Raw genomic sequence first — 27,106 nt, 5'->3', positions numbered from 1 at the left:
TTCAGTCTAGGAACACGGGATGTTCGCGTTTATTCAGTCTAGGAACATGGGATGTTTGCGTTTATTCAGTCTAGGAACATGGGATGTTTGCGTTTATTTACGTCTTTAATTTCTTTCAGGAATTTTTTATAGTTTTGATTGTACAATTTTTCACCTCTTTGGTTAAGCTAATTACTAAGTATTTTATTCTTTTTGATGCTATTGTAAATGGAATTGTTTCTGTAAATAAGTTATTTTGTAGACTCTTCAGAAATGTTCACAACAAGTAAAGTCATATCACTTGCAAGCAGATCATTTCACTATTTTTCAACTTGAAATTCTTTTCTTTTTCTTGCCTAATTGCTCTGGCTAGAACTTCAGGTTCAGTTGACCCTTGAACAGCGTGGAGGTTAGGGGTGCTGACCCCCTGCACGGTTGAAAATTGGCATATTAACTCAGTTGGCCCATCGTATCTGTGGATTCAACCAACTGCGGACCAGGTAGTACTTCAGTATGTATATAGAAAACAATGCACAATAAGTGGGCCCGTACAGTGCAAACCCGTGTTGTTCAGGGGTCACCTGTACCATGTTGAACACAAGTGGTGGGAGCGGCACTCTCGCCTTGTTCCTGATCTCAGAGGAAGAGCTTTGAATCTGTCGCCACTGAGCGTGATGTCTGCTGTGGGTTGTTCATATAAGCCTTTTATTACATCATAACGTGAGATGGTTTCCTTATGTTCTTTCTGGGTGAGTGTTTTCATGAAAGAGTGTGGAATTTGTCACATGCTTTTTGTGCATCATTTGAGGTGATCACTGGTTTTTTCCTTCAGTCTATTGTGGTGCATCACGTTGACTGATTTTCACATTTTGAGCCGTCTTTGCATTCCAGGAACAGATCCCACTTGGTCATGGCGTCTAATTCTTTCACTATGCTGCTGAATTCGGTTTGCTAGTATTGTGTTGAGGATTTTTGCATCAGTGTTCATAAGGGATATTGGTCTGTAGTTTTCTTTTCTCATAGTGTCTTTTCTGGGTTTGGTAGTGGAAGGATGGGTGGTACCAATTCAGTAGCTTCCCCAGTGAAGCCGCGAGGTTCAGGGCTTTTCTTGTTGGGAGAGATTACACAGTCTCCTTACTCATTAGAGTCTCTTCAGAGTATGTATTTCTTTGTGCTTCAGTCTTGGTAGGTGCTGGTGGCCAGATCGCTGACCCTACCTCTCAAGGCCAGGCCACCTCCCCGTGTCCTGCCCGTTCTTCTGATGCAGCCTTGGGGCTCCTAATCGGACTCCTGCCCTCCAGCAGGGTGGGGACCAGTGTAGTCCTGCACTTAAAAGTGGGTTTTGCCATCCTTAATGTTTTATTTTTGAATAGGTAAAGCTTGTCTCACAGAGTCCAGATGTGCAGGCTCGTACCCAGCCCTGCCACTGTCCCATGGTGACTTGCAGGCCAGGCAGTGCTAGGTTTCCTTAGCTTCCTTCCAGGGGGAACTTTGCAGGCACGCAGACGGCCTGCAGTGGCAGGACCGCCAGGCTGGCCCCCCGACGCCTGGTCTTGCTGCTCCGAGTTGCTGCTCCTGGCCCTGCCTCGTGGGGCTCTCCTGGGGGGAGGGTGGAATGAGCGTTTGTCGTTTTCGTGGCCATCGTCAAACTGTGCTCCGTGGAAAGGTCTTCCTGTCTCCCAGATTATTTGAAAAGCTGTTTCCCCTTAAATACAAGTTGGACTTTTTACCTGTAAACTGGGTCTGTCTGGAGTTTTAGTGGAAGGTGTGGGGGGCCACTTCCCTTCTCCAGGCTCTCATGTCACAGCCACTCGTCTCGGTGGCTGTGTCCTGTCCTGCCCACACCTTGGGCTTCTGCAGCGTCTGTCCGTCCACAGTCGTGGTGACATTTTAGCATGTTCAGTCTCGGGCTGCTGTGACTGTCAGCTACTGCGTTCCCGTCTGACTCCCTGCGTTTTCCCACAGAACTTCCAACCGCGTTGGCGCCAGGTGTGGTGACTGGGCCGAGTTCACTGCAGCTCGAGGAGGCTTTTACCCTGAGGGCACTGCTTGCCCTTTGTTCGTTGTTCCCCTTTGCGAGTTGGTTTAGCGCACTTTTTAAACTTTGCTTTTCTATTGACATGATAGTTCTTTGGATAAAAATTAGGTAAAAAGGAAAAGTGTCCATCTTGACAAGGCCCACAGCAGTTAACGTTGTTATGTGTAGCCTTCGGAACTATAACATCTGACTTACTTCTGTGTCACTTGAGAGTTAACATGTGAGCGAGTTACCTGCCGATCGGCCACCCGTGATCCTCCCAGGCCCGTCCTGGCGGCTGTGCAGCGTCCCCTCGACAGGCACCTGGGTCTTCTCCCCTCACGGCCCCAGCAGGATCCCTGCGTCTCCGGGCGCGGCAGACGCATTTCTGTGGAGAGACCCCCGGAGGGGGCTCCGGGGTTGGGCTGCTGTTGTCTTGCCAGGCCCCGGTCACGGCGCTGTGGGAGGAGGCGGCGTCCGGGAGGTCGGGCAGCGGGCGAGGTGCGGCCGCGGCCCTGACAGCGCCGTGCACCTCCTTCCAGGGAACCTTCTGAGCAGCCTCATGGGCTCCTCGGAGCAGGAGGGCGAGGACAGTCAGGATGACAGCAGCCCCATTGAGCTCGACTGACGCCCGCGGACCTGCACGGACTCGGCCTGGACTGCGGCGGGTGCGGCTCCCGATGCGGGTCCAGACCTGGGCCCCCCGGCCTCCGGCCGAGGGGCCGCACGTCGGGTGTTCTGGGGCTGCCGGGGCCGTGCTGGCCAGGCCGCCGTGTACCCTGAGATGACCCCAATAAAGCACAGGCCCTGCCGCGCCTCCTCTCCCGGCCCTTGTGTCTGGTTTGCTTGGGGAGGGCTTGGTCTTGCACAGGTGGGCCCTGTGGCACGCAGCGGGGGTGCCATGCCCTCAGGTGGGGCGGGGGTGGCCTGGCACGTGTCCTGGGGAGCGCCTGGGCGGCTGCTCCACGTTACACCCCAGGAGCTGCAGCCGAGCGCCCAGCCGTTTGGAAAGGCGTCTCGTCTGGGAGGCTGCAGGACCGTCCACCATCGTGGGGCAGTATTTATTGTCTCCAGGTGATTGATTCCTTTGACCTGATGTTTTAGGTTTTAACCAAATGATCGGCCCAGGAACGAGCAGATCTGTCCCTTCTCACTGATTGTGTCAGATGCCCCAGGATAGTTACAAAATGGGAAACACCTTTATTTTTTCACAATTATAAGAGTCGTAGATTAATACCCAGTGATCATGCATGGGAAGGAACGGAATACACAATTTTATTTACTGTAAAAATGGAATTTAAAGGAAGGTTGGTGTTCGTGTTGAGTTTAAATAAATCCTTTATACTGGGCTTGGCAGCACTGGTCCTTTCTGAGTGAGCTCCTGGGGCTGGTCGTGGGCTGGGCCACGGGGCTGGGGCTGTGAGCAGTGGCCAGGGAGTCCCCCGTGAGGGGCATGGGCACCGTGACCGGTGTTTTCCAGTTCTGTCTGGAGTGTGTCCTTGGTGGGCGGCAGCAAGTAGCCAGTGTTGAGAGTGTCGCGATTTTAGATGTAAATATACAGTGTTTTATTTCAATCTGCGGAAGCCCAATCTGTGGACAGGTGAGGCCTCACAGGCTCTGCAAGCAGCCTGTGGGGCTGGGGGCGCCCTGTGGTCTCAGCGCTGTGATTGGGACACGTCGTGCTGTTGTCGCAGGTGGCCGCCTGTGTCTGCGACTCCCCCACCTCTGTGCATGGGCTGCCCAAGCCTGCGCCAGCCTCGGGCCTGAGGAACAGGGCGGGGGCCCTGCCAGCAGGAGGGGCGGGCCTGGTGTGGACTTCCCACCGGTCGTGCAGCTGTTCAGGGTGTTTTGTCGTTTCTCTCTGGACTTTTCTGGGTCGAGCATGTGGGTGTGCACACGCTCAGACACGTGCACAGACCTCACGCCGGTGCTGAGCGGGCGCCCGAGCTCCCAGGGCCCGAGGCTGAGTCCATGAGGGCACGCGGGTGGGTGGCCCTGCATGGTCACGAAGGTCTAGGGGAGCCCGGGCTTTCGCTTCTGACCCAGGGCGAGTCCTTCTGCCTCATCTGGAAGACAGTGGACCTGGGTTCTCAGGGAAAGGGTGACCCCGCAGCCTCGCCTGGGCTAGGAGGCACTGCCTGGGGCAGGAAGGGTTTAGGGGAGAAAGGGGCCATGGCCCTGGGTGACCCTGCAGCTGCTCTCACCCCCAGCCCAGCCATCCTGGGGACCCCTGACCTGGCAGCCTTAGCTGGCCCCCCACTGCCGGGGGAGGGGGGGCCTTGTGCTCCCCCTTTTACCCTGCAGCCCCTGCTCAGAATCCAGGTGCACGATGGGTCTGAGCTGTGGGCGCTTGCTCAGATGAGAGGGGAGGTGATGATGGGGGCTTGGAGGAAGGGTGCCTTCCCTCATCCTCTGGGTGTCGCCCACAGCCGGGCCGAGGCCCTTGGGTGCCCCTCTCCTGGGGGTGTCCCTTCCCTGGCAGGTCCTCCTGGGGGCCCAGAGCCCCCACTTTATTCCAAGATGTCCCAGCAGGTGAGATTTCCTGGGGAGACGGGACCCCTATGCACGTCCTGCCCCCAAGTTCTCCACCACACAGGGTTCCTTCCCTCCCTCACCTCCTCCCCCAGGTATCTTCTCATAGATGTCCCCCATCCCCCCAGGGCACCCGGGGAGAGGCACGCGGGGGTCCCGGCAGCGGCACGGACGCGGGCCTCCATCCTCCAAGGGTTCGAAGACCGTGAGGGCAGGCGGAGGGCGGGTCATGTCAGCGCGGAGTCCAGAGCCAGTGTGGGAAGTGCCCCAGCTGGGGGCGGGGGTGGGTGCAGCCAGCCCTGTGGCCCAGGCCCAGGGGGCTCCAGCCGTTGGGGCCTCTGACCCCCGGGACCCCCGCGGACATGTGGGTCGGCTTGCTGAGGGAGCCAGGGCCCTGTCTGCCACTCCAGCCCCTGGGATCCCACAGCTGACAGCGGGTGTTCAGTAAGTACTTGCTGGGGGAGGGTGGGGGGAGTGAGGGGACACGGCGGGGTGGGGGGCATGCAGGCGGGCCCTCTGTCCCCGCAGCCCAGCCTCCTGGTCAGGGGTGGGGTCCCGCGGAGGTGGGTGGCGGCAGCTGGGGGGGCCTCAGAGGAGGCGGTCTGGCGGGCGGGGAGGCGAGTGGGGGACCGTGGGCGTCACACCGGGGGCAGCGGCACGGCGGGGTCAGGCCGGGCCGGCTCCCAGTGGCGTCCCAGTGGCGTTCCAGAGAAACGGGTCCTAGCCGCTCAAGCTCAGGCCCCACCTGAGCACGTCGGGGGCTGCCGAGTCCCTCATTCCGCCAGCCACCGCCGCCTCACCTGCCACGTCTGGCGAGTCCGGAGCCCTCAGGCCTCCAGGACCGTCTCGTGCTAGGGTTTGTGCTTGAAGTGGGCTTCCACTGGAAAAGGGACAGGGTGCCAACCGGTCAGGGCCGCTCGGGGCCATGGGACTGGGGCCCCAGGCCGCCCCGCCCACCTCACCTGCGTACTCCTGGGGCAGCATGGGCCTGTCCACCACCTTCCGGAAGGCCTCCATCCACGCCCGCTGCTCCGACTCCGTTTCGCAGGCTAGTAGGAACCGGCGCTCTGGCGTGACGATGGTGATGCCGTGCGGCCAGTGGTGGCCCTGGGTGGACGGCGGGAGCCCATCCAGCACTGTGTAGCCACTCTCCCTGCTGCCGATGAAGACCTCCCCACGGGCGAAGGCGTCCTGGGTGGGGGAACCGGGCTGAGCACTGCTCAGAGCCGCGTGCGGCCCCCAGGCCCGGCCCCTCCTTGCCAACCGGGCCTGCCACCTCCAGCTCACCCAGCAAATGCTGGTCGGCGCCTCCCAGGCAGGCGGGTGACCCAGGAGGGTGCATCCACGCCGCGGGGGCCCTGGGGCCGCGGCCCATCCTTACCAGGGGGTCCTTGAAGTACATGAGCCTCCGGTCGTCCATGGTGAACCAGCGCTTGCGGAAGCCTTCCGTCTGCTGGGGGTCGAGGGAGCCACTGGTCGGCCCGAGGCAGGCCCTGCCCCTACTGCCTGTTCCCCCTCCCTCAGGGCAGGGCCGCCGGCACGTCCACTCCCCTTCCGCGCGTGCTCGTGGGGCCTCATCTGGGCTGTGGGACCACCTGGGTCCTGGGATCCGAGTCCCCCGTGTCTGCCCCCATCCCCCACGTGGCAGGGACCTGGGGGTGCACAGGGACATGTGGGGGGGTGGGGCCAGGGCAGGAGGCAGGGCTCGGAGCTGGCTGGGGCTGGACCCAGAGCCCCAAGTCAGTGGAGCCCGTGCTCTCGCAAAGCACTGGGAGTGGGGGGGAGGGGGCGCAAGTGTCACTGGCTGGCACTGCTGACACGCCCCTGCCCCCGCCCTCCACCCCGGGATATGACCTCAGAGTGAGGCCTGGGCATCTGGGGTTCCAGGTCAGACCCACCTTGGGCCCCGTCTTCTCCATGTAGCCTTCCTGAAGGTAGTTCCTGGACAGCTTCGGCACCAGCTAGGGCAGAACCACTTGGGCTGGGCCCTGGGAGCCCCTCCCCAGCTGCCCCCTCCCCTCCCGCCCTTCTCCCCCCTCCCCCTCCCAGCAAAGCTAAAACACCCCGGAATAAAGCAGGTCTGCAGGGGCCTCCAGCAGTGGGGGTCTCGGGGTGGGGGGGAAGGGGTCCACGTGGCCCCTGGGTCGGCTCCCAATCCCCTGTCCCAGCCTGGGGCACACGTCCCCCGACCCGGGTCAAAGGTAGCAGCAGCAGCCACTCACGTCTGCGTCGCTGGCCCCTGGGAAGGCCACCTGCAGGTAGTGGAAGCGGGCAGCACGGAGCGCGTTGAACCAGTCCACCATCTCCTGGGGGTCAGAGGCTGGGTGTGGGCTGCGGCCTCAAGGCTCCTGCACACACACCCCATCCCTCAGCGCCCGGGCCTGCTCGGGGGACACCGAAGGCTCCACCGCAGGGGCGCCAGGCCTCAGGGCCAGTGTGGCCCGAAGCCCAGGCAGCAGGAGTGGGCCGCGCCATGGACAGCCACCTCCGGACAGGCGGGGACAGCGGGTGCGGGGCTGTCGTCCAAGCTGCCCCCAAGCCCTGCTGCTGCTTCCGGCACGGGGCGGTCTCTTCTCCTCTCAGATCGTTCTGTCTTTATGACCTGCTATCTCTAGCCTAGAGGGAGGCCCTTTTATTTATAAACCCACCCGGAGCTGCCATCTCCCCGCCACCTCCCTGCCACCGCCACTGCGGGAAGGAGGGCAGAGCTGTTCCCGGAGGCCGGCCCTCACCTCACGGGGGAGCACAGAGGACCGGCTCCCCAGGCCGAAGCGTCACAGCCCAGGTGCTGCCACACCGTCCCTCCCACCCCAGGCCCAGCGCCCTTCCTGGGCCCGGCCCAACCCCCCACCCTCCTGTTACCTCTCATTCCTCCTGGCTGCCATGCTCGCTGCCCCAGGGACCCCCGCCCACCCCTCGCCCCCGCCACAGGCTCCCCCATCTCTCCCCTCCCAGGCCCTTCCAGGCCGAGGTCTCCCGCAACCCTGGATGGACCGAACATCTGCTCTCCCTGCCGACACCTGGACAGACAGCGCTCCTCCCTGATCTCCAGGTCCCCTGGGTCCTGCAGTGTCACCCCGACGCCCACCTCCAGCCACACCTGAGGCCCCACTCACCTCCCTGCCCACCTCAGTGCTCTGTCCCTCCTGCCTCGGCGCACGGGACCCCCAGCCCAGCCCACACAATCCAGGCTGCGACATACCCTCTGGGCACTGCCAGGGAGCCCTGCTCGGGCCTGGTGCCCCCCAGCCCCATTCCAGCGCACCGAGTCCCTCTGGCCCCTCCCCTGCCCGGTCCCTAGCACTGCCCCCTGCTCGGCTCAGGACCTCCCTTGACTCACAGAAACCAGAGGGATGCTCTGGAAATTCAAGTTGGGCTGCAACACCCTCCCCCCCACCGCATCTCCAGTATAGATGGACATCTGCAGGGTCAGGTCAGCCCCCTCAGCAGGACCACCTCATGCTGTCCCCCACCCCTTCCTCTTCTCCTTTCCCCCATCCTCAGCAGAGTCTAAGCCACGGGGCCTTTGCACGGCCGTTTCCTCTTCCTGGACCATGTTGTCACCCCTCAGGACATCACTTATTCTCTCACTCTTCCCAGCACTCGGCACAGTTGGGGTTTTAGTCGCCCGTCTGATAGACTCTGTATCTCCTGCCAGACTGTGCTCTCACTCACCAAGGACAGAGCCACATCAAACAGGCTCTCAGCTGCATCTACGCACAGGGCCTGGTGCAGAGCAGGTGCCCACAACCCTCTGGGGACTCGGGCCAGGACAGCATCCCACTGCTCGTGCAGAAAGCGTCTGGGCTCCCGGCACCTACCCTCTGCCTTCCCTGGGCTCAGTCTCCCCACAAGGCAAGTGAAGGTAGAGGCTTCTGGGTAAAACTGAAGACTTGCTCACGTTCCTTGAGCCAGGTTCCCTCCCAAAACCTGTTAGTACTGCATAAGGGATTGTTTTATCAAGGCTTAACCCCACGAGATGGCGAGAACGGTCACAAGGTGCCAGGAGCTGGCAGACAGGTGGGGGTGTGACCCGCAGGGGAAAGCGGAGGCACAGCCCAGTCTGTACTGCAGGCCCCAAAGGGCTTGGGAATGCAGAGCTCTAGGTTCCCCTGGAAGTGAGGGGGGGGTTCTCAGCAGGAGAACTGGCTAAGAGACGGCCCCTCCGCCACCCTGGCAGAAGATGGACCTTTATTCTTTGCAGGGGGTAGAAATAAGAGGGTCTCAGGGCAGAGTTGTGCCAGGCACAGGGGGTGCGTGTGGGATGGGGAGGCACCATTCCAGAAAGAGTGAAGCTACATGACTGCACACCAAGCCTGAGGCCCCTCCTGTTCCCTCTCAGCTCCCTCAGTGCTGGGACTCAAAGGTATCTGCACCAGGCAGGAGGGGTTTCCTCCAGAGAATTTGAACAGCCCCAAAAATCTCTCACATGGAAGTCAGAGAACAGAGCACACAAACAGGAAATAGCCACTTAGAAGAAATAAACATTGTTCAAGGATAAGTAAGCTTCAAATTTAACATTAATAATCAGAGATAAGACACTACAATCAAGAAACAAGAACAGTGTACTCTAGGGACACTGCAAAACCCAAGAGGAGCTCTGAAGACTGAAACATTGAGAGCAGAAAGAAAACTTTAAATAGGAAAGTTGCAAGACAAAGTTGAAATTTTCTAGAAATCAGGGAAAAAGTGGGACTAGAATGAGAGAACCAATCTAAGACAGCCAATATCTGAATAACAGTTCTAGAAAAAGAACACAGAAAATAGAGGTGGAAATTATTAAAGAAATAACTACCCACCTCATGGATGTAAATTACTAGGCAAGGAGGACTCACCAAGCTCCCAACACAGAGAAGGAAGACAGACCCAAGGCCAGGCTGTCATCGGAAAACTCTTAAGTGGAAGTTAGGATTTTCAGATGTGCAAGGTCTCTGGAAGCTTGCCTCCAAGGCACTCCTTCTCAGGAAGCTACCAAAGGGTTTGTTCCACCAGGAGAAGGGAGTAAACCAAGAAAGACTTAGGTTCCAGGAAATGGAATCAGCCCAGGACTGAGATGTGGCCACAGGAGAGATGATTCCAGAAGGGTGAAGTTGGTTGCTGCCCAGGACATATCCAGGGACTTGGATAGTCAGTGGCGAGGTGAGTCAGTAATGAGGACGTGGTTAACCAGGGGGGAAAGGCAGCTGTTAGCTGTAGGAGAAATGAAACGTGCAGGAAGTGAAAAGTCACGGCTAAAGCTTGAGAGCATTTTTGTGGTCATGGTAGCATACACTCTGAGTACACGTGGGGACTGAATAGCAGAATAGGGTGAATAGCAGAATAGGGTGAATAGCAGAATAGGGTGACGGGTGAGGTGGGAGAGGCACGGGCCTGGGCGAGGTGAGGGGTGGGGACTGGAGAAAGTCAGCGCCTCATCCGCGTGCTGAGAAGTCATCAGGCGATGGGAACGTGGACAGGTCTGGCAGCAGCTCGAGCATGTTATGCATGCACCTGGATGTGGATTCCCAAGGGATCAGCTAAAAGCTGAAAAGAGGATTCTGGGAACATGGGGTAGGAAGCACTGGGAATCTGTCTCCCCACCTGGAAAGCAACGGCACTAGCAGAATCTGACTGATGTAACCATTCTGTAATTTTGAAGTCTTGAAGTCTTAACAACTTCCAGGGGAAGACTTGGAGAGTACATTGTGGTTAATTTCAGTCAATTTCAGCTCTGAGAACAGATGCAGCTACCCATCCTTCCCCGCCCCCCCCCAGGACAGGCCGCTGTGCAGGTGTCCTGGAGCAACTTACACAAGAGTTTGCAGGAGCTAGCTAGGGTGGGCAAAAAGGACTCTGTCCTCCACATATCAGGGATCTGTGCTCTGATCACAGGGAGACAAAGGAGGGGGGCATTGTTGCAGCCCCTACCCCTGCAGCTCAAGACCTCCCAAAGATTTAAAGGGTGAGCACCCAGTTTCTCCCCTTCACTTTTGGTTTTACCCCTTTGGGAGCCAGACATCAAAGACTAGGACGTTCAGAAACAGCAGCATATACAGGGGAAATTAGGAAGTGACCACACATGACCAGGGAAAGGCTCGGAAAAACACGTGAGCAGAAATTAAGTTTACACTTCAGGCTGATTCTTGGCACAGACACGGCCTCCAACAACTAAAACAAAAAGCCCAAAAGCAACAGCTAGCTAGCCAAACAAACAGATAAATAGCAAGCCTTGGGGAAGGGGGAGAATCTGATTTCCAGAGTTACCACATTATGAGAATCAAATGTCCAGCGTTCAACAAAAAATCACAAGGCACACAAAGAAGCAGAAAATGGCCCTTTCAAAAGAAAAATCAACAGAATCTGTCACTGAAAAGACTTAACGGCAGATATACTAGACAAAGACTTTAAAACATGGTCTTAAATATGCTCAAAGAAAAGAATATTTGGAGAAACTCAAGAAAATGCATAAACAAAATGGAAATAACAATACAGAGAAAACCTAAAAAGAAACCAGTAAAGAAATTCTGAAACTAAAAGTACAATCATGGAAATGAAAATTTCACTAGACGGATTCAAAGGCAGAAGAAAGAATCAGTCAATTTGAGGGGAAAATGGAAATTATCACGGCTGAGAAACAGAAAAAAAGATTGAAGAAAAGCAAGTAGGGCCTAAGAGACCTGCGGAACACCACCAAGAGACTGACATATGCATTGTGGGAGTCTCAGAAGGAGAAGAGAGAAAGGGGTGGAGAGAATATTTGAGGAAATAGCTGAAAACTTCACAAGTCTGATGAAAGACATGAATATAAACATCTAAGAAGCTCAACAAACTCCAAGTAAGATGAACTCAAAGAGGTCCTCTTTGAGAAACGTTATAATCAAACTTTGAAAAGACAAAGAATCTTGAAAGCAGCAAGAGAGAAATGACTTGTCACATACAAGGGATCCTCAAATAGATTATGAGTAAACCTAATCAAACGCTGGAGGCACAAGACAGCTAGCCAATATATTCAAAGGAGGAAAAAACAAAACCTTCTCAATAAAGAATCCTAGGGCTTCCCTGCTGGTGCAGTGGTTGGGAACCTGCCTGCCAATGAAGGGGACACAGGTTCGAGCCCTGGTCCAGGAAGATCCCACATGCCGTGGAGCAACCAAGCCTGTGCGCCACAACTACTGTGCCTGTGCTCTAGAGCCCGTGAGCCAGAACTACTGAGCCTGTGTGCCACAACTACTGAAGCCCGTGCACCTAGAGCCCATGCTCCACAAGTGAAGCCACCGCAGTGAGAAGCCCGCGCACAGCAATGAAGACCCAACGCAGCCAAAAGTAATAAAATAAATTTCTAAAAAAGAGGAGAGATTAAAGGTAATATTTAAAAAAAAAAGAAAGAAAGAAAGAAAGAAATGCTCAGGGAGTCCTACAGGTGAAATGAAGGAACACTAGACAGTACCTCAAAACCTTGTGGAGAAACAAAGATCTCAATGAAGGTAAATACATGGGCTATTATAAAAGCCGGTATTACTGTAACAATGGTTTGTAACTGTGCTTTTTGTTATCTACATGATTTAAGAGACTAATGCTTTTAAGGATAAAGCAAAAAAAAAAATTAAGGTAAAAGCTAGTATTACAGTAAGTTTGGGCTGTGACTCCAAACCTTGTTTTTTACATACTTTAGGAGATAGATAGTGCATTTTAAATAATTAGTAGGGGGTTTTTTTGTTTGCTTGTTTTTTGGTTTTTTTTTTAATCACTCATTGTACAGATGTAATTTTGTGACATCAACAACCAAAAGCAGTGGGGATGGAGCTAAAATAATAGAATTTTATGCTATTGAAAAAACATTCAAAAAGCTTCTATATATTCAGTTTAGAATGTTTTAACTTTAGTATGTTAAATGTTATCCCCATGGTAACCCCAAAGAAAACAGTGATAGAATATATACAAAAAGAAATAAGAAAGAACTTAAACGTTTCACTACAAAGAATAAACACAAAATAAGACAGGAATGCAGGAAATGAGGGACAAAAAATCTACAGGGCATAGAAAACAAATAGCACAATGACAGAAGTCCCTCCTTATCAGTAATTACTGTAAATGTAAATGTATTAAACTCCCAATCAAAAGACAGAGATTGGCAGAATGGCTATAAACACATCATCCAACTATATCCTTTCTCCAGGAGACTCACAAAATTGTGGAAGGTAAAAAACCAACAGATCAAAGAAGAAATCACAATGGAAATTAGAAAATATTTAGAGGTACATCAAAATGAAATCACAGCATACCAAAACTTACAGAATGCAGCAAAAGCAGTGCTAAGGGGGAAACAGATAGCTATAAATGCTGACATTGAAAAACAAGAAAGATACCAAATCAGCAACCTAACTTTACAACTTAAGGTACTAGAAAAAGAAGAACAAACTAAAAAGAAGAACAAACTAAACAAACTAAGCTAAAGGAAAGAAGGAAAAAAAGATTAGAGATCAATGAAATAGAGAACAGAAAAACAATAGAGAAAATAAATGTAAACAAAAGTTGGTTCTTTGAAAAGATAGAATTGAAAAAACTTTAGCTAGATGGACTAAGAAAAAAAGAAGACTCAAATTACTAAAATCAGAAATGAAAGTGGGTACGTCACTACTAATTGTACAGAAATAGAAAGGATTATAAGAGAGTACTATGAACAACGGTATACCAACAAATTAGATAACCTGGATGAAACTGGATAATCTCCTAGAAACACAAAACGTACCAAGACTAAGTCATGAAAAGAACAGATAATCTGAAAAGACCTGTAACTAGTAAGGAGACTGAATCAGTATCAAAAGTCTCTCCACAAAAAAAAAAAAAAAAAAAAAAAGTCTCTCCACAAAGAAAAGCCCTGGACCTCATGGCTTCACTGGTGAATTCTATCAAACGTTTAAATAAGAATTGATACCAGTCCTTTTCAAACTTTCCAAAAAATCAAAGAGGAGGGAACCCTTCCTAACTCATCTGTGAGGCTAGAATAACCCAGATATCAAAGCCAGACAAAGTCACTACAAGAAAACTACAGACCAATATACCTTATGAACACTGGTGCAAAAATCCTCAACAATATACTAGCAAACTGAATTCAGCAGCCTATTTAAGGATTATACACCATGACCAAGTGAGAGTTATTCCTGGAATGCAAGAACAGTTCAATACATGAAAATCGATCAATGTAATACACCACATTAACAGAATAAAAGGGGGGAAAACTACATGATCATCTCCACTGATGCAGAAAATGCATTTGACAAAATTCATATGGAGTCTCAAGGGGATTCAGACAGCCAGAACAATCCTAAAAAGGAAGAACAAAACTGGAGGAATTCACTTTTGATTACAAAGCCACAGTAATCAAAAGAGTATGGTCCTCATAAAAGACCCAGAATTGCCACAGATATCCTGAAGGAAAAAGAACAAAGCTGGAGGCAAAACCCTCCCAGACTTCAGACAGTACTGTAAAGCTACAGTAATCAAAACAGCATGGTATTGGCACAAAAACAGACATATGGATTGGTGGAACAGAAAAGACAGCCCAGGGGACTTCCCTGGTGGTCCAGTGATTAAGAATCCACCTTCCAGCAGCCGCATGGCACAGGGATATCGGCTCGGTGCTTTGTGACCGCCTGGAGGGGTGGGATAGGGAGGGTGGGAGGGAGGGAGACGCAAGAGGGAAGAGATATGGGAACATATGTATATGTATAACTGATTCACTTTGTTATAAAGCAGAAACTAACACACCATTGTAAAGCAATTATACCCCAATAAAGATGTTAAAAAAAATAAAAATTAAATTAAAAAAAGAATCCACCTTCCAATGCAGGGGACACGGGTTTGATCCCTGGTCGGGGAACTAAGACCCCACATGCCATGCGGGACAACTAAGCTCGCCTGCTGCAACTACCGAGCATGCGGGCCACAACTAGACCCCACGTACTGCAACTACAGAGCCCATGCGCCACAACTAGAGAGCCCGTGCACCACAACAAGGAGCCCACGTGCCACGTATTTTTCTTTAAAAAGAGCCCAGAAACAAACCCACACACCTACAGTCAATTAACCTTCAATAAAGGAGGCAAGAATATACAATGGGGGAAAGACAGTCTCTTCAACAAATGGTCCTGGGAAAGGTGGACAGTTGCATGTAAATCTATGAAATTAGAACACTCCCTGATACCATACACAAAAATAAACTCCAAATGGCTTAAAGACTTATAAGACATGACACCATAAAACTCCTAGAAAAGAACATAGGCAAAACATTCTCTGATGTAAATCGTACCAATGTTTTCTTAGGTCAGTCTCCCAAGGCAATAGAAATAAAAACAGAAATAAACAAATGGGACCTAATCAAACTTACAAGCTTTTGTACAGCAACGGAAACCATAAACAAAATGGAAGGACAACCTACGGATTGGGAAAAAATTATTTGCAGGTGATGTGACCAGCAAGCATTTAATTTCCAAAATATACACACAGCTCCTACAACTCAGTAACAAAAAACCAAACAACCCAATCGAAAAATGGGCAGAAGACCTAAATAGACATTTCTCCAAAGAAGACATATAGGTGGCCAAGGGGCACATGAAAAGATGCTCAACGTTGCTAATTATTAGAGAAATGCAAATCAAAACTACAAGATACCACCTCACACTGGTCAGAATGACCATCCTCAAAAATTCTACAAACAGTAAATGGTGGAGAGGGTTTGGAGAAAAGGGAACCCTTCTACACCATTGGTGGGAATGTGAATTGATGCAGCCACTATGGAATACTATGGAGATTCCTCAAAAAACAAAAAATAGAACTACCATATGATCCTGTGATCCCAATCCTGGGAGTGGGATTATGGAAAACTGATTTGAAAAGATACACGCACCCCAGCAGTCACTGCAGCACTATTCACAATAGCCAAGACATGGAAGCAACCTAAGCGTCCATCGACAGAGGAATGGATAAAGAAGATACGGTACATATATCCAATGGAATATTACTCAGCCATAAAAAAGAATGAAATAATGCCATTTGCAGCAACGTGGATGGACCCAGAGATTAAGTCAAATAAGTCAGAAAGAGAAAGACAAATACCATTTGATATCACATATGTGGAATCTAAAAGAAGACGCAAATGAACTTTTATGAAACAGAAAAAGACTCAGAGACATAGTTGTTGCCAAGGGGGAGGGGAGTGGGGGAAGGATGGTTTGGGAGTTTGGCATTAGCAAATGCAACCTTTTTTTTGCAAACTATTATATATAGAATGGATAAACAACAAGGTCCTACCGTATAGCACAGTGAACTATATTCAACATCCAGTGATAAACCATAATGGAAAGGAATATGAAAAATAATATACATACGTATAACCGGATCACTTGGCCGTGCAGCAGAAATTAACACATTTTAAGTCAACCATACTTCAATAAAATTTTAAAAAGCAAACAAAAAAACCCCAGTATGGTCCTGTTATAAAGACAGACATACAGACCAATGGACTAGAATAGGAAGCCCAGAAATGAACTCTTACATATTCAGTCAAGTGATTTTTGATGACAGTATGAAGAGCATTCAATGGGGATTGAATTTAAAACAAATGGTGCTGGGAAAACTGAAAATCCACACACCAGAGAATGAAGCTGGACCTGGGGCTTCCCTGGCGGTCCAGTGGTAAAGAATCCGCCTTCCAATGCAGGGGACGCGGGTTTGATCCCTGATCAGGGAACTGAGATCCCACGTCTCGGGGCAACTAGGCCCGTGCACCACAACTACTGAGCTTGCATGCTTCAGTGAGAGCCCACGTGCTGCAACTACAGAGCCCACGCGCCCTGCAGCCCGCACGCCACAGCTAGAGAGAAGCCCACGCTCCACAACAAAGAGCCAGCGCGCTGCAACGAAAGATCCCACGTGCCTAAGTGAAGATCCCACGTGCCACAACTAAGACCCAATGCAGCCAAAAGAAGAAAGAAAGAAAATAAATAAAAATTTGAAAACAAACAAAAAACAACGAAGCTGGACCCTGACCCAATTAACTCAAAATGAATCAAGGACCTAAATGTAAGTCCTAAGACGATAAAGCTCTTACAAGAAAACATGGGGGAAAAACTTCACAACATCGGACTTGGCAATGCTTTCTTGGATGTGACACCAAAAGACACACGCAACCAAAGAAAAACAGACGAATTCAACTGAAATGAAAATTTTAAAATTTTGTGCATCAAAAGACCATTCATCGAGTAACAGGCAGTCCCCAGAATGGAGAGAATACTTGCCAATCACCTATCTGATAGGGGATTCACATCCAGAATACGGAGAGAGCGCCTAAGGACAGACTTTGAGGGCTTTGCTTGCGGTTCCTCCCACCCTCGCTGGGTGGGGACACAGAGGCGATGGCCACGGGATGGGGTGCGGCGCTCTGCCAGCCAGCTGCCACCTTCATCTCTTCACGAGGCCTCTAGGCTCCCTCCCCAAGGGCCCGACTGGCTCCCCACTGCAGCCATGGCAGGGTGGTCTGGCGGGCCCTCGGCCCCGCGCCTGCCACCCTGGGGGTCCGCTGGGTTCTCCTGAGACAGTGGGGGTGGTCCAGCTGCCACCACCCAGCCGTGCACCCACCTTGCCGTCCTCGTGGTAGACGAAGATGTTTCGAGTACTGTTGTCTTTCAGGTAGGTGACCTGCAGGCCGTGCGGGTGACCGATCTTGGCCGGCTGGAAGGTGGCGTTCAGATGCTCGATCTTCATGATGGCCTTGGGCTCCTTGGCCTGGGAAGCAAGGCCCGGCCTCAGCGCTGGGCTGGCAGGGAGTCTCCAAGGGCAAGGGAGCAGGCAGGGTGGGCTCCGGATGCCAGCCACACACCTGCTGTCCCACGTGGCTTTGAGCAAGTTACTTACCCACTCTGGGCCTAGGCTCCCTGGTCTAAGTCTAAGGTAACAGCATCCCTTTCTGGGGGATGACAAGGCGGGCGCTCAACATGTAGGCTGACCCCTCCTCTGCCCCCTGTCTGGTCCGCCCTGCTTGCGGCCGGGCCCCCCGCCTTCCTGCTCCCATCCTGCCAGGCCTCTCTCCTCTCCTTGCACTGGGGGCCCGGCAGATGGCCGTGTGGCGCCCTCTGGCAGAGGCGGCGGGCCTGAGGGCCATGAGCTGCCATGGTTACTGCATCACAGGGTCATGTTCTGACCCGGAGCCGGTCTGCTCCGGGTGTGGGTGGGGCTTGGCCAGCTGCCCCGCCACACTGGGACCCCCCCGGCGCCTCCCCACGCACTGCCTGCGGCACCCGGGGTCACCCCGGCGTGCTTGCCAGGTGCTGGTCCCCTCTGTCCCTCTCAGGCCTAGGAGTGTCTGCCAGGGGAGGGCTTGCCACCTCTGTGCCCCAGGATCACCCACAGCACAGGGAGTGGCTGTGAGCGGGGTGGGTGGAGGGGCCCCCACAGGGGCCGGCAGGTGCCCACGGGAGGGGGCAGCTCATCTCCCAGGAGGGGCACGAGGGCAGCAGAGGAAGTGGCGCCGCTGTCCAGGGGCCAGTGTCCAGCCGCCCCAGGGCCCGGGTGGGAGGCCCGGCCGCTGCCCTTGGCCCTGTGCCCAACTCACGTCACTTCTGTTGAAATACTTGAGGGCCCCCTCGCGTTCCGTCAGCACAAACTTCCGGCTTAAGAACTGCCCGTTGTCCCGGCCACGCTTCCAGAGAAAGCCTTCTCGGTACCCTGGGGGAGAGGGGCCCCGTCGGACGGCCGCCACCCTGACGAGGCAGAGGCCGGGGTGGACCCTGTTCCCATCCCCAGGGGACCCGCAGCCCCCAGGTGCCAGGAGGCCGGAGGGTGTGAGCGGGCATCAGCCTGTCCTTGGACCCCAGGCCACCCCCTCTCCACTGGGCTGCACGCTCCGGCCCTTTTTCTTTTCTTTCTCTTGGCAGGTGTGACAGGCACGCGGGGATGTGAGCGCACCGGGCGAGCACACGGTGTGCGCTCTTTGGGTGTGAGCAAGGGCCTGGGGACGGGCCAGTGTCCTCGATCATCGGGGGGGGGGAGGCCCAAGGGTGCCACAAGGGTCCTCGAGAGAGGGGGGCAGAGGGAGAAGTGAGCCCAGCAACACTGGGGCGATGGGGCCTCGGCCAAGAGTGTGGGGAGCCCCCCGGGGCTAGGCGGTGCAGGGGGAGCCCCCCCCCAGGAGGAGCCAGCCCTGACCCCTCCTCAGCTTTGGCCCCGAGCCTCATGGTGGAGCCCCGGCCTGCAGGGACCGCAGGGCCCGTTCACGTCGCTCGAAGGCACGCAGCCCGCAGTCAGCTTCCCAGCAGCAGTGGGTGAGAAGGCAGCCCCTCAGGCGGCCGCGGCCTTTCCCCTCTGCCTGTTCTGGGGCTCTGTGTCTGAGGGCCTTGCACGTGCCTCAGGGGCTGGACCAGCTCCCTCTCAGCACCACACTCCTGGACGTGCTGCTACTGCCCAATCAGGGATTCGTGCCTCTTTGTTGCCAGCGGGGCCCTGTGGATGCCGGGGCTGTCCGCCCACGCCCGGCGGACAGACGCCTGGTCGTGCCCGGCCTTCTTGAGCAGCTCTGCTGCGCCCAGCGCGGCCGTGTCTTCCAGGGGGCGTCCCACTGCCCTTGGGCATAGCCCGGGGGCACATGGCTAGGGGCAGGGGCCCTCACAGTCATTGCCCTACAGCTTTCCCTCTGCTCCTGCCCTGGGGAGAGGGTCCCGCTGCCCACGTGCGCTGAGTGAGATCCCTGCCAGGCGCCGTCTGAGGCTGGTCCGTGCCGGGGGTGCCGTCAGTAGGGGTGGTGCCCGGAGCCCAGAGCCTGACGGCGTGGCTTTTGTAGTTTGGACGCCACCGCTGGGCCCTGGCCCCCCCAGCCCCCAGCTCCAGCCTGCTGCCGCCCGTCGGCTGTCCTGACAGCCCCACGCCCAGCACCATGGAGGCTAGGAGCTGTTTCTCTGCTCTCGAGATGTGTGGTCCTGAAGAGGCAGCAGCCTGGCATCGGGGACGGGGCAGCTGGCTCCTGTCTGTCTGCGGTGGGACAGTGCCAGATGAGGCCTGCTCCCTTCCCCCCACGACTCAGAGGTCCCCGGCACCCTGAAAGCCTGTGAAAGACACGTCCCCCGGGCCCCCTGGACACAGCGCCAGCAGGCACATCCCCTCTGTGTGCGCCAGGGAGCAGGGCCACCACCGTGTCCCTAAGCTCAAGCAGGGCCCTCCCTGATTCAGTGAGCATTTGGCTGCAAGTCCACTTGCCTTCGGCTCAAGGCCAGCCCCCCTGGACCCTGCATTAGCCACACACAGAAGTGCCCAAGGTGCAGCTTTTCTGCAAGGACGTTCCCCGCCAGCACCCCTGACCACGCCTGAGACACAGCAGGCCGAGCACTTGCACAGCTGTCTCATGTCCCCCACGTGGGCCTCGAGGAACATCCTGTGGTCATCCCCACTGCAGAGGACGAAGCTGAGGCTGGCGTGGAGTCCTGTCCAAGGCCAGTGGCCAGCAAGGCTGGAGCCGCCAGCCCGGTCAGCGGTTCCCAGCCCCCAGGAGCCTGCGCCTGCCTGCGGGGCCCAGCAGGGGGCAGCAGCGCCTCGGGATGCTGGGCCCGGAACGGGGGCGTCTCTGCCGCAGCCGGAATGGCGGTCCCATGGTCACGCCTGAGGCGGCTCTGCTAACGTGTCCCGGGCCAGCCCAGCGGAACAGACGGAACCGCTGGCCCGAGTCTGCCTGGCTCCCAGGCCCGATGGCGAGCCGCCAGGATGCCTGATTTGGGTCTGTGATGTGGCAGCGGCATTTTCGGGTGGGTGCCGGCCAGGTCCCTGACTTTGCCCCAGCAGATGGGCAGCTCTTTGGCCGCAGCCTGAAGGTGGCGGCCCCCGACCTGCCCACGTCCAAACTCGCCCGAGCCGTCCTCTCTCAGGGCCCCCCAACCCCGTGACGTGGGATGTGCGCAGCCCAGACTCTGCCGTGGGGACGCCCGCCCACCGTGTCCCGGGCTCCAGGCCGCGGGCCCCTGGCCACCCACCCTGAGGCGGGCCCAGGCCCTGGGAGATTCCCGAGCCCACTCCCGGGCCGTAGCGGTGCAGCACCCGGCACACAGCCGCGGGCTGGGGGCGTCTGCTGCTAGGCCTCCCGCGTGACCCCTGCCAATGGCACCCCCCTGCCCCAGCCCACACCCGGGGCCCGGCTGGCTGGAAGGGACTGTTTTCTCCCAAAGGACTGGCCGGTGCTGGGGCAGAAGCCAGAGCGTTCACCCAGCATTTACTGAGCGCCTACTGTGTGCTGGGCCCAGTACTCGCTGCAGGGGAGCTGGAGGAAGCAGGCCGCTCCCAGGCCCGCTCAGCCGCCTCTTCTCAAGCCCTGCGTGGGGTGGCCCGGGACGAGCCCAGAGAGACCGTGGACGCCACAGCCGGTGACGAGATGCCCACTGGGGTGGACCAGTGACCAAGCCACAGACTGACCACCCCCCAGTGGGCAAGCAGCGGGGCAGCGTCTCAAGTTGGACATGCACCTCCCACGTGACCCAGAGAAATGTGAAAACACAGGTGTGGTGAACACACACTCACGTGTTCACAGCAGCTTCACGCATCAGCGTCACCGACTGGACACGACCCATGTCCCTCAGCTGGGGACCAACTGGTCCCTCGCACAGCGGACGCTGCGCTGAGACAGCTGCGCGCCACGCTTGCGGGGCGGCCGGGCGGGGCTCAGACGTGCGGCGCCGAGGGGAGCCATCCGTGACCTTCCAGCGAAGGCGCACACACAGTACCCGGGCAGCTCATGGAGCTGTTCATCAAGTGTGCAAATCACACGTTAACGTCGTAAAAAACTGGAGCAGGGACCACGTGGCCGTGCTCCAGGGAGGCACAGGGCTTGCCGGGGGCCGGGCCAGGCGTCCTGTGCCCAGGCCCCAGGGTGGCCCTCCCTGGCTAGGAGGTGGGCCCCCACGCCGGGTGGCTTCTCCTGGGCGGTGCCCTGTGGAGGGTGTCCCCTGGGCACGGGTGGCACTAGGGATAGCCCCTCCAGCCACCTCCCCAGAAGGGCCAGGACCTGGTTTCCGGGTTCTGCTCCCCAAGAGGCTGGCACGAGAGCCCTGGGAGCCCGGTCCTCCACCACTCAGGTTCCCAGCTGCTCCGGCTGAAATGGCCAAAGGGGCCGGTGGGGAAAGGTTGAAGGCCGAGGGTCAGTGGGCGCAGGCTGGGCTGAGCGTGGTGCTGCTAGGATTCAAAGCCCCTTGTCCGGTGTTCCAGGAACATCACAGGCTTTGGGAACAGCACACGTGGCGGGTGCTTCTGGGTGTGAACGTGGGTGTGAACACAGGTGTGAACCTGAGATTTGTGACTGAGTGCATCTAAGAGCACACGCTTGTGAACGTGTGTGATTTGTGGCTACACGCACCATGGGGGTGTGTATGAGCCCACGTGAACACGCAGGGGTTGTGTCAGGGCGGCACCAGGAGGGGGATCGAAGCGCCTGCCTCGTGTGTGGTTCCAGCCCCACCAGGGATGCCTCGGGCCCTGTATGCCTCGGGCCCTGTATGCCCCGCACCTGAGCTCCCTCCACGGTCCCACCGTGTCCCCACCTCACAGACGGGGACAGGGGCGGGGGCCCCGCCACTCCCCCCGGGAGCCCCCGGCTCACCACCCCCAGGGCTCCACGCTCTCTGAAGGGGGCTGAACCCGCGAGGCAGGGCCGGCCGGCCCTCCGGACAACAGGGGCCCTTGTCGCCCGTGAAAGGCGGCCATTGAGGCTCCGGCTGCAGGCGGGGACGGCCCGGGGACAGAGCCAGGAGCAGCTGTTACCCGGGGTCACCCCGGCGAGGGGCCTGCGGGGCGGCAGAGGCGCAGCCCGGCCCCGGCGCGCCCAAGCCTCGGTCCTGTTATCCGGGGCGAGCACCTCCCGCCTCACCCACCACCACAGCGGAACCGGCAAAGCCAGGCTGGCGCCCCAGCAGCGCCGAGGCCGCCGCCGTCCTACCCGGAGGCCGCGCCCCCACTCTGGGGGTTGCTAGCCAGTCCCCACCCGGGTCACATCTGTCCACAGCGGTTTCGCTGTGGTGACGTTTCCCCCACGGCCACTCAGCGGGAACTTGTGTCCCCTCCCTCCCCTCACAGTTGGGTTCCTTGTTATCACAGGGACCCGTGGAGACGCCCTCCTACCGTGCTGTTGCTCAAACCGTCCAGCTCGGACCGGCAGCGACACTTCCTCCGCGGACGCCCTAAGCGCACTGGGCGGGGGCTGGGCTTGCCTGAGGCCCCGGCAGGCGTCATGTTGGGAGGGATCCCCGCCCACGACCGAGGGTCCCCAGCAGCCCCCCGAGCCCACCCCAGGCAGGTGGGCGCCCCGGCCCGGCCTCCCTTGTCCACGTCACACCTTGGAGCGGCCCAGCCCTGGCCCCGCGGTCCCCCTCCCTGGCACATCCCCATTCTCGGGGACCGTGGGCGTGTCGGCCCCTGTGCCGTGGGAAAGGCGCTCCTGGGGGGGCTGGGCCTTGCGAGGGACGTGGCCGGGGTGGGGGAGGGGCGGGTGGGCGAGAGGAGCGGTGGGTGGGCCGGGGGCCTGGTCGCCCACCATCCCGACAGAGTGCCGGGCGGGGCTCTGGTCCAGGGGCCCCGGCCAGCCAGGCAGCAGCGGCTGTGAGAAGCGGCGCCCTGGGTCTCCTGAACGCCGCCCTCTCTCAGGAGGAGGCCGGGGGTGGGGGGGGGGGCTCCGCCGGGAGTGAGAGTCAGAGGCTGTTCAGGACCCGCGCACAGAGCCAGGGCTCAGGCACCTCTGGGAACTCAGGTGGATCCCAGCAGCTGGTGCCCCGGGCACTCCCCATGTCTCCTTGAGGGGCCCTGCCCTGCGGGTGGCTTGGTGAGCACTTCCGTGGAGTCAGGGGACCAAGCTGACGGTCCCCAGGGCCCCGCACACCCAGGACTCTGTGCCTGTAAATCTCAGGGCTCTGCTGGGCGGGGGGCAGTGGGGAGCCACAGGCGTGAATTTTCAGGGCTCGAGGGAGAGGGGGCGTTAGCGTTCTGGGCAGGGTGGGTGGGCTTAGAGAAATGGGAATCAGAGCCCCATTAAGGGTCTCTGCACCGAGGCCGCTGGCAGCTGCCGCCTCGTGTGGGGAGCAGAGACAAGGCCTGAGGCCGGGGCCCCCACGCCGGAGGTGACGTGTGAGTCGGGGGGAGGCTGCAGAGCTGCAGGGGCCGGGCAATCAGAGATGCGGGCACGCGTGCACAGGGCCCTTCCAGCGGATGAGCTGCTGCCCAGTGGGAAGCCAGGGCCCCCGGGGTGGGGGCTGGCACTGCCTGCTCCAGCCAAGCTCTCACCGTCACCCCCTGTGGGGCCTGCACCCCGCCCGGTGCCCCCTCAGCAGCACCCCAGCAGCGTCCCTGGGCCCAGCTGAGCTCGTCCCCCTTGTGCCCCGTGAGGGCTGGCCCTCTGTGGCCCCTAACACAACCTATCCAGGTGAGACAAGGGCCCGCCTCCGCAGGTGGGCCCCAGCCTTTGCTCTTCGCTGCCCCAAGGGTCTGACGGAGAAGCCACGGCCTTCAAAGGCCGCCCGCTCCATCCCGCCACGTGTGCACCCCCAACGGGCTCTCCCCATCCCAGTCCCCTTGCCCGGCGCCCCAAGCACTCCCGAGGTGTCGTTTCACGAGAGGAATGACAGCAACTCGAGATGGGAAGGTCTGTGGTCGTGCCACCCTGTGCACAGCCCCACTTTCGCGGGACGGCTCCAGAAGCCGGCCGGTGCGCACTCATCTCCCGGCCGTCGTGACTCGGTCACACGCCCACCCCTGACCAGTCGGGACCAAAGCTAAGACTCTTCCTGACACTCGGGTGAAAGTCACACTTGCCTTTTTCTCATGGAACCCAAAGGCGTTTCCAAGCCGGGCCTGCGGCAGTAAAGCCACCACCGGCAGGGGCGGTGCCACCCCGAGAAGCAGAACCAGAGCGGGAGACACGAGCCAAGTCCTGACGGCGCTGACTGAGCGCCTGGTTCAAACTGTGCCTGAAGCCAGGGCAGCTGTGCGAGCCGCTCCTTTCCCTGTTCTCCTTACACCCACCTGGGCTGGACAACTGCTGCTCACAACCAGGGGTCCTAATGCAGGAGCAGGCACAAGATCCTGTACCTGCCTCTGAATCGAGGCCGCGCGCCACGCGTTACAAATCGCTGAGATGTTTATGCCTGGGAGACAAAGGCTGTGGGGTGAGCCTTCCTGGGGTCCCAGAGCAGGGAGGCCGGGTTTCAGGCAGGACGGGACACAAGTGCCCCAGGGCTGAACAGGCATGGGCGCCCACGTCCTCTCTCCCTCGCACGTCGGAGGCATCAGGAGAGGAGGAAGTGGCTCTCTGGGGTGGACCGTAATTGAATCCCGGCCACGTCCCAGCCCTGGGCCACATCAGGGGCTCAGGAGGAGAGGGGACCTGGAGCCGCCTGCTGTGCAGGAGCATGGGCTGCACGCAGAGCCCCTCCTGGCCAATGGAGAATAAAGGGGCCAATCCCGCGACAGGCACCTGGGCCGCTCGCGTGTGATCACCCCCAACCCGTGTGCTGATAGAGCCCCTGGGGCCTGGCCCCACCTCCCCGGGCCCACCTGGCCCAGGCCCATCCACACCCCTCCTGCCAGGACCCACCCACCCTGCGGGCCCTCCCAGGGCAGAGGTGCTGCCGCCACCAGCCTGGAGGGCCCCAGGCAGCCCCCCACCCCTCGGTCGGGGTTCAGGGCTGGGCTGTGAGCAGCTGCGGGGACCCCTGGTGCCAGGTCAGCCAGCTGGTGTCAGGGGCCAACGGATGGACACGGATTCAGACCACTTAAGCGGTCGCCCAGGTTCCTAAGGACCCTGCTCCAGCTCCGGGAGGTAGGGGCGGGGGGACAGAGAGACAGGGTGGAAGGACAGACGGACAGGTGCCGGCATCCTACCTGCTGAGTAGGGCTCCTGCCGCTCGGGGTGGGTGAACTCCTGCCGTTCGTACTTGGCCCGGATCCACTGTTCCCGCAGGAGTCTGGGGAGAGAGGGGACGGGCTGGGGGAGAGTCCGGCCTGAGTGCAGGCCCGCGGGAGCTGCCGCGCGGAGGGGTGGCCCTGGGCTTGGTCCCACCGCCTCGCAGGGGCGGGGCTGAAGGGCCACCAGCTTTGGGTTTTAACACTGTTTGCTAATCGGACAGTTTCACCGCTTCATAGAGTCCCCTTTTCAAAAACGGAGATGTGGCTCACGTACCCTAAAATCCACCCGTTTAAGGGTTCCATTCAGCAATTCCTGGTACGCTCACAGGCTGTGCAGCCACCACCAGGATCTAGTTCCACAACAGTCCATCGCACCAAATGGAAACCCCATCCGTTAGCAGTGCCCCCGCATCCCGGCCCCAACCGTGAGTCCGCTTCCTGTCGGGACGTCTCCTGTGCCTGGAGCGTGCGATGCGCTCAGAGTGTCTGGGGCTCATCCACGTGGCAGCTCAGTCACCCCACCCTCCTCCTCTGTCTGGGAGGCCGGGCTCACGCTCGGGTCCAGAGAAGGAAAAGGCCCGGCCAGCATCTGCCCGTGGGGCCCGCCCCGTGCTCCCCAGAGAGCGGCTCCCCAGCGCAGCAGTGGTCGTGGGTCGCGGGAGGGCAGCAGGCAGGGGAGACAAGGCAGTGAGCAGGGGGCTTGCCCCACGGGGGCGGCCTGACGCCCGCAGCCCCCGGCCGCTCCCCTCTCCCTGGCCGCCCCCTCCCGTGGGGTCCCCCACGAGCAGCCAGCTGGGCTGTCATGGGTCACACGGTGTCCCCATCCCGCCAAATATGTACGCTGGAGTCCCAACCTGCACGACCTCAGGCCTACCCTTGTCTGGAGACACGACGGCTGAGACCAGTGAGCCGGGACGAGGCCATCTGGTGCGGAAGCCCTAACCCCACGTCACCGGGGCCCTCAGGAAAAGGGGCGTCTGGACACAGGCCGCAGAGGGACGGCCACGTGAGGACACGGGTGCCGGCCTCGGAAGGACCCCACGCAGCCCCGGGACCGGGAGACACGATTTCTCCTGCTCACACCGCCAGCCTGTGGCCCCTCTTCGGGGGCCTCGCCTGGGACCCGCCAAGGGAGGGGCACCCACAGGCCCACGGCTGCCTTGAGGGGGGCTGGCTCCCAGCTGCCCCAGCCACACAGCAAGCAGGAGGCCCGGCTTCTAGCAGAGGCCAAACTGATGGGGCCAGCCTGACCGCCACCCACGACACTGGGGTTGAAACTCAGGGCGCCGGTGGCACCGGAAGGGAATCTGGGCCCCGGCCACACTCTGAGTCACGCGGCCAGGCCCTCTGCTTCTCACGTTGCCCCAGCTGGCGGGGTGGGCTCCGAGCTCCAGAGAGCAGGAGCTGGGGGACCACTATGTCCGGAACCCATCCTGGGCCAGACCCCGGCCACCTGACTCACCACCTCATTGCACCCTCGTGATGCCCCGGCGGGGTGGAGGGGAGGGAAGGCGGCATCCTTCCAGCTTCACGGCTGAGGAAACTGAGGCCACTGGGTCTTAGACTGCCGGGAGGCTGTTGCAGCCCCTGTGCTAAGTGTGCATAGCTGAGGAGGTGTACTTTCCAGTGTACACGGGCATTCACACCCCCGCCACCGCTGCACAGCTCTCCACAGTG

At 57.9% G+C, this 27,106-nt stretch overlaps 2 protein-coding genes across 17 annotated transcripts in view; one reads left to right on the top strand and one right to left on the bottom strand.

The window, feature by feature from the left end:
* GET4 (guided entry of tail-anchored proteins factor 4) overlaps nt 1-4,935 on the top strand; it is a 17,094-nt gene extending 12,159 nt beyond the window's left edge. Inside the window, exon 9 of one of the 2 annotated variants that reach the window (XM_029219803.1) lies at nt 2,539-4,935. In XM_029219803.1, coding sequence (XP_029075636.1) covers nt 2,539-2,624 — 86 coding nt within the window. In that variant the 3' untranslated portion in view covers nt 2,625-4,935. The remainder of the gene's footprint in view (nt 1-2,538) is intronic. The other variant, XM_029219804.1, reaches the window with a different exon arrangement.
* The window catches only part of ADAP1 (ArfGAP with dual PH domains 1), an 86,776-nt gene that overhangs the window by 4,000 nt on the left and 55,670 nt on the right, over nt 1-27,106 (bottom strand). For 3 of the 15 annotated variants that reach the window (XM_029219788.1, XM_029219797.1, XM_029219795.1), the window contains 7 exons: nt 25,406-25,488; nt 18,117-18,229; nt 17,144-17,290; nt 6,751-6,834; nt 6,427-6,489; nt 5,491-5,981; nt 5,035-5,408 (listed from right to left, as the gene is read on the bottom strand). In XM_029219788.1, the coding sequence (XP_029075621.1) occupies nt 5,249-5,408; nt 5,491-5,981; nt 6,427-6,489; nt 6,751-6,834; nt 17,144-17,290; nt 18,117-18,229; nt 25,406-25,488 (1,141 nt within the window). In that variant the 3' untranslated portion in view covers nt 5,035-5,248. Of the gene's footprint in view, nt 1-3,841; nt 4,063-5,033; nt 5,982-6,426; nt 6,490-6,750; nt 6,835-17,143; nt 17,291-18,116; nt 18,230-25,405; nt 25,489-27,106 lie in introns of those variants that run through there. The other 12 variants (XR_003793034.1, XR_003793035.1, XM_029219790.1 and 9 more) reach the window with 12 other exon arrangements.

Source organism: Monodon monoceros, unplaced genomic scaffold (assembly GCF_005190385.1).
Source record: "Monodon monoceros isolate NGI ecotype Baffin Bay Population unplaced genomic scaffold, NGI_Narwhal_1 Super_Scaffold_13, whole genome shotgun sequence".
Taxonomy (NCBI): domain Eukaryota; kingdom Metazoa; phylum Chordata; class Mammalia; order Artiodactyla; family Monodontidae; genus Monodon; species Monodon monoceros.
Note: the sequence above shows the minus strand (reverse complement) of the source record. Positions and strands in the feature narration are given on the sequence as shown.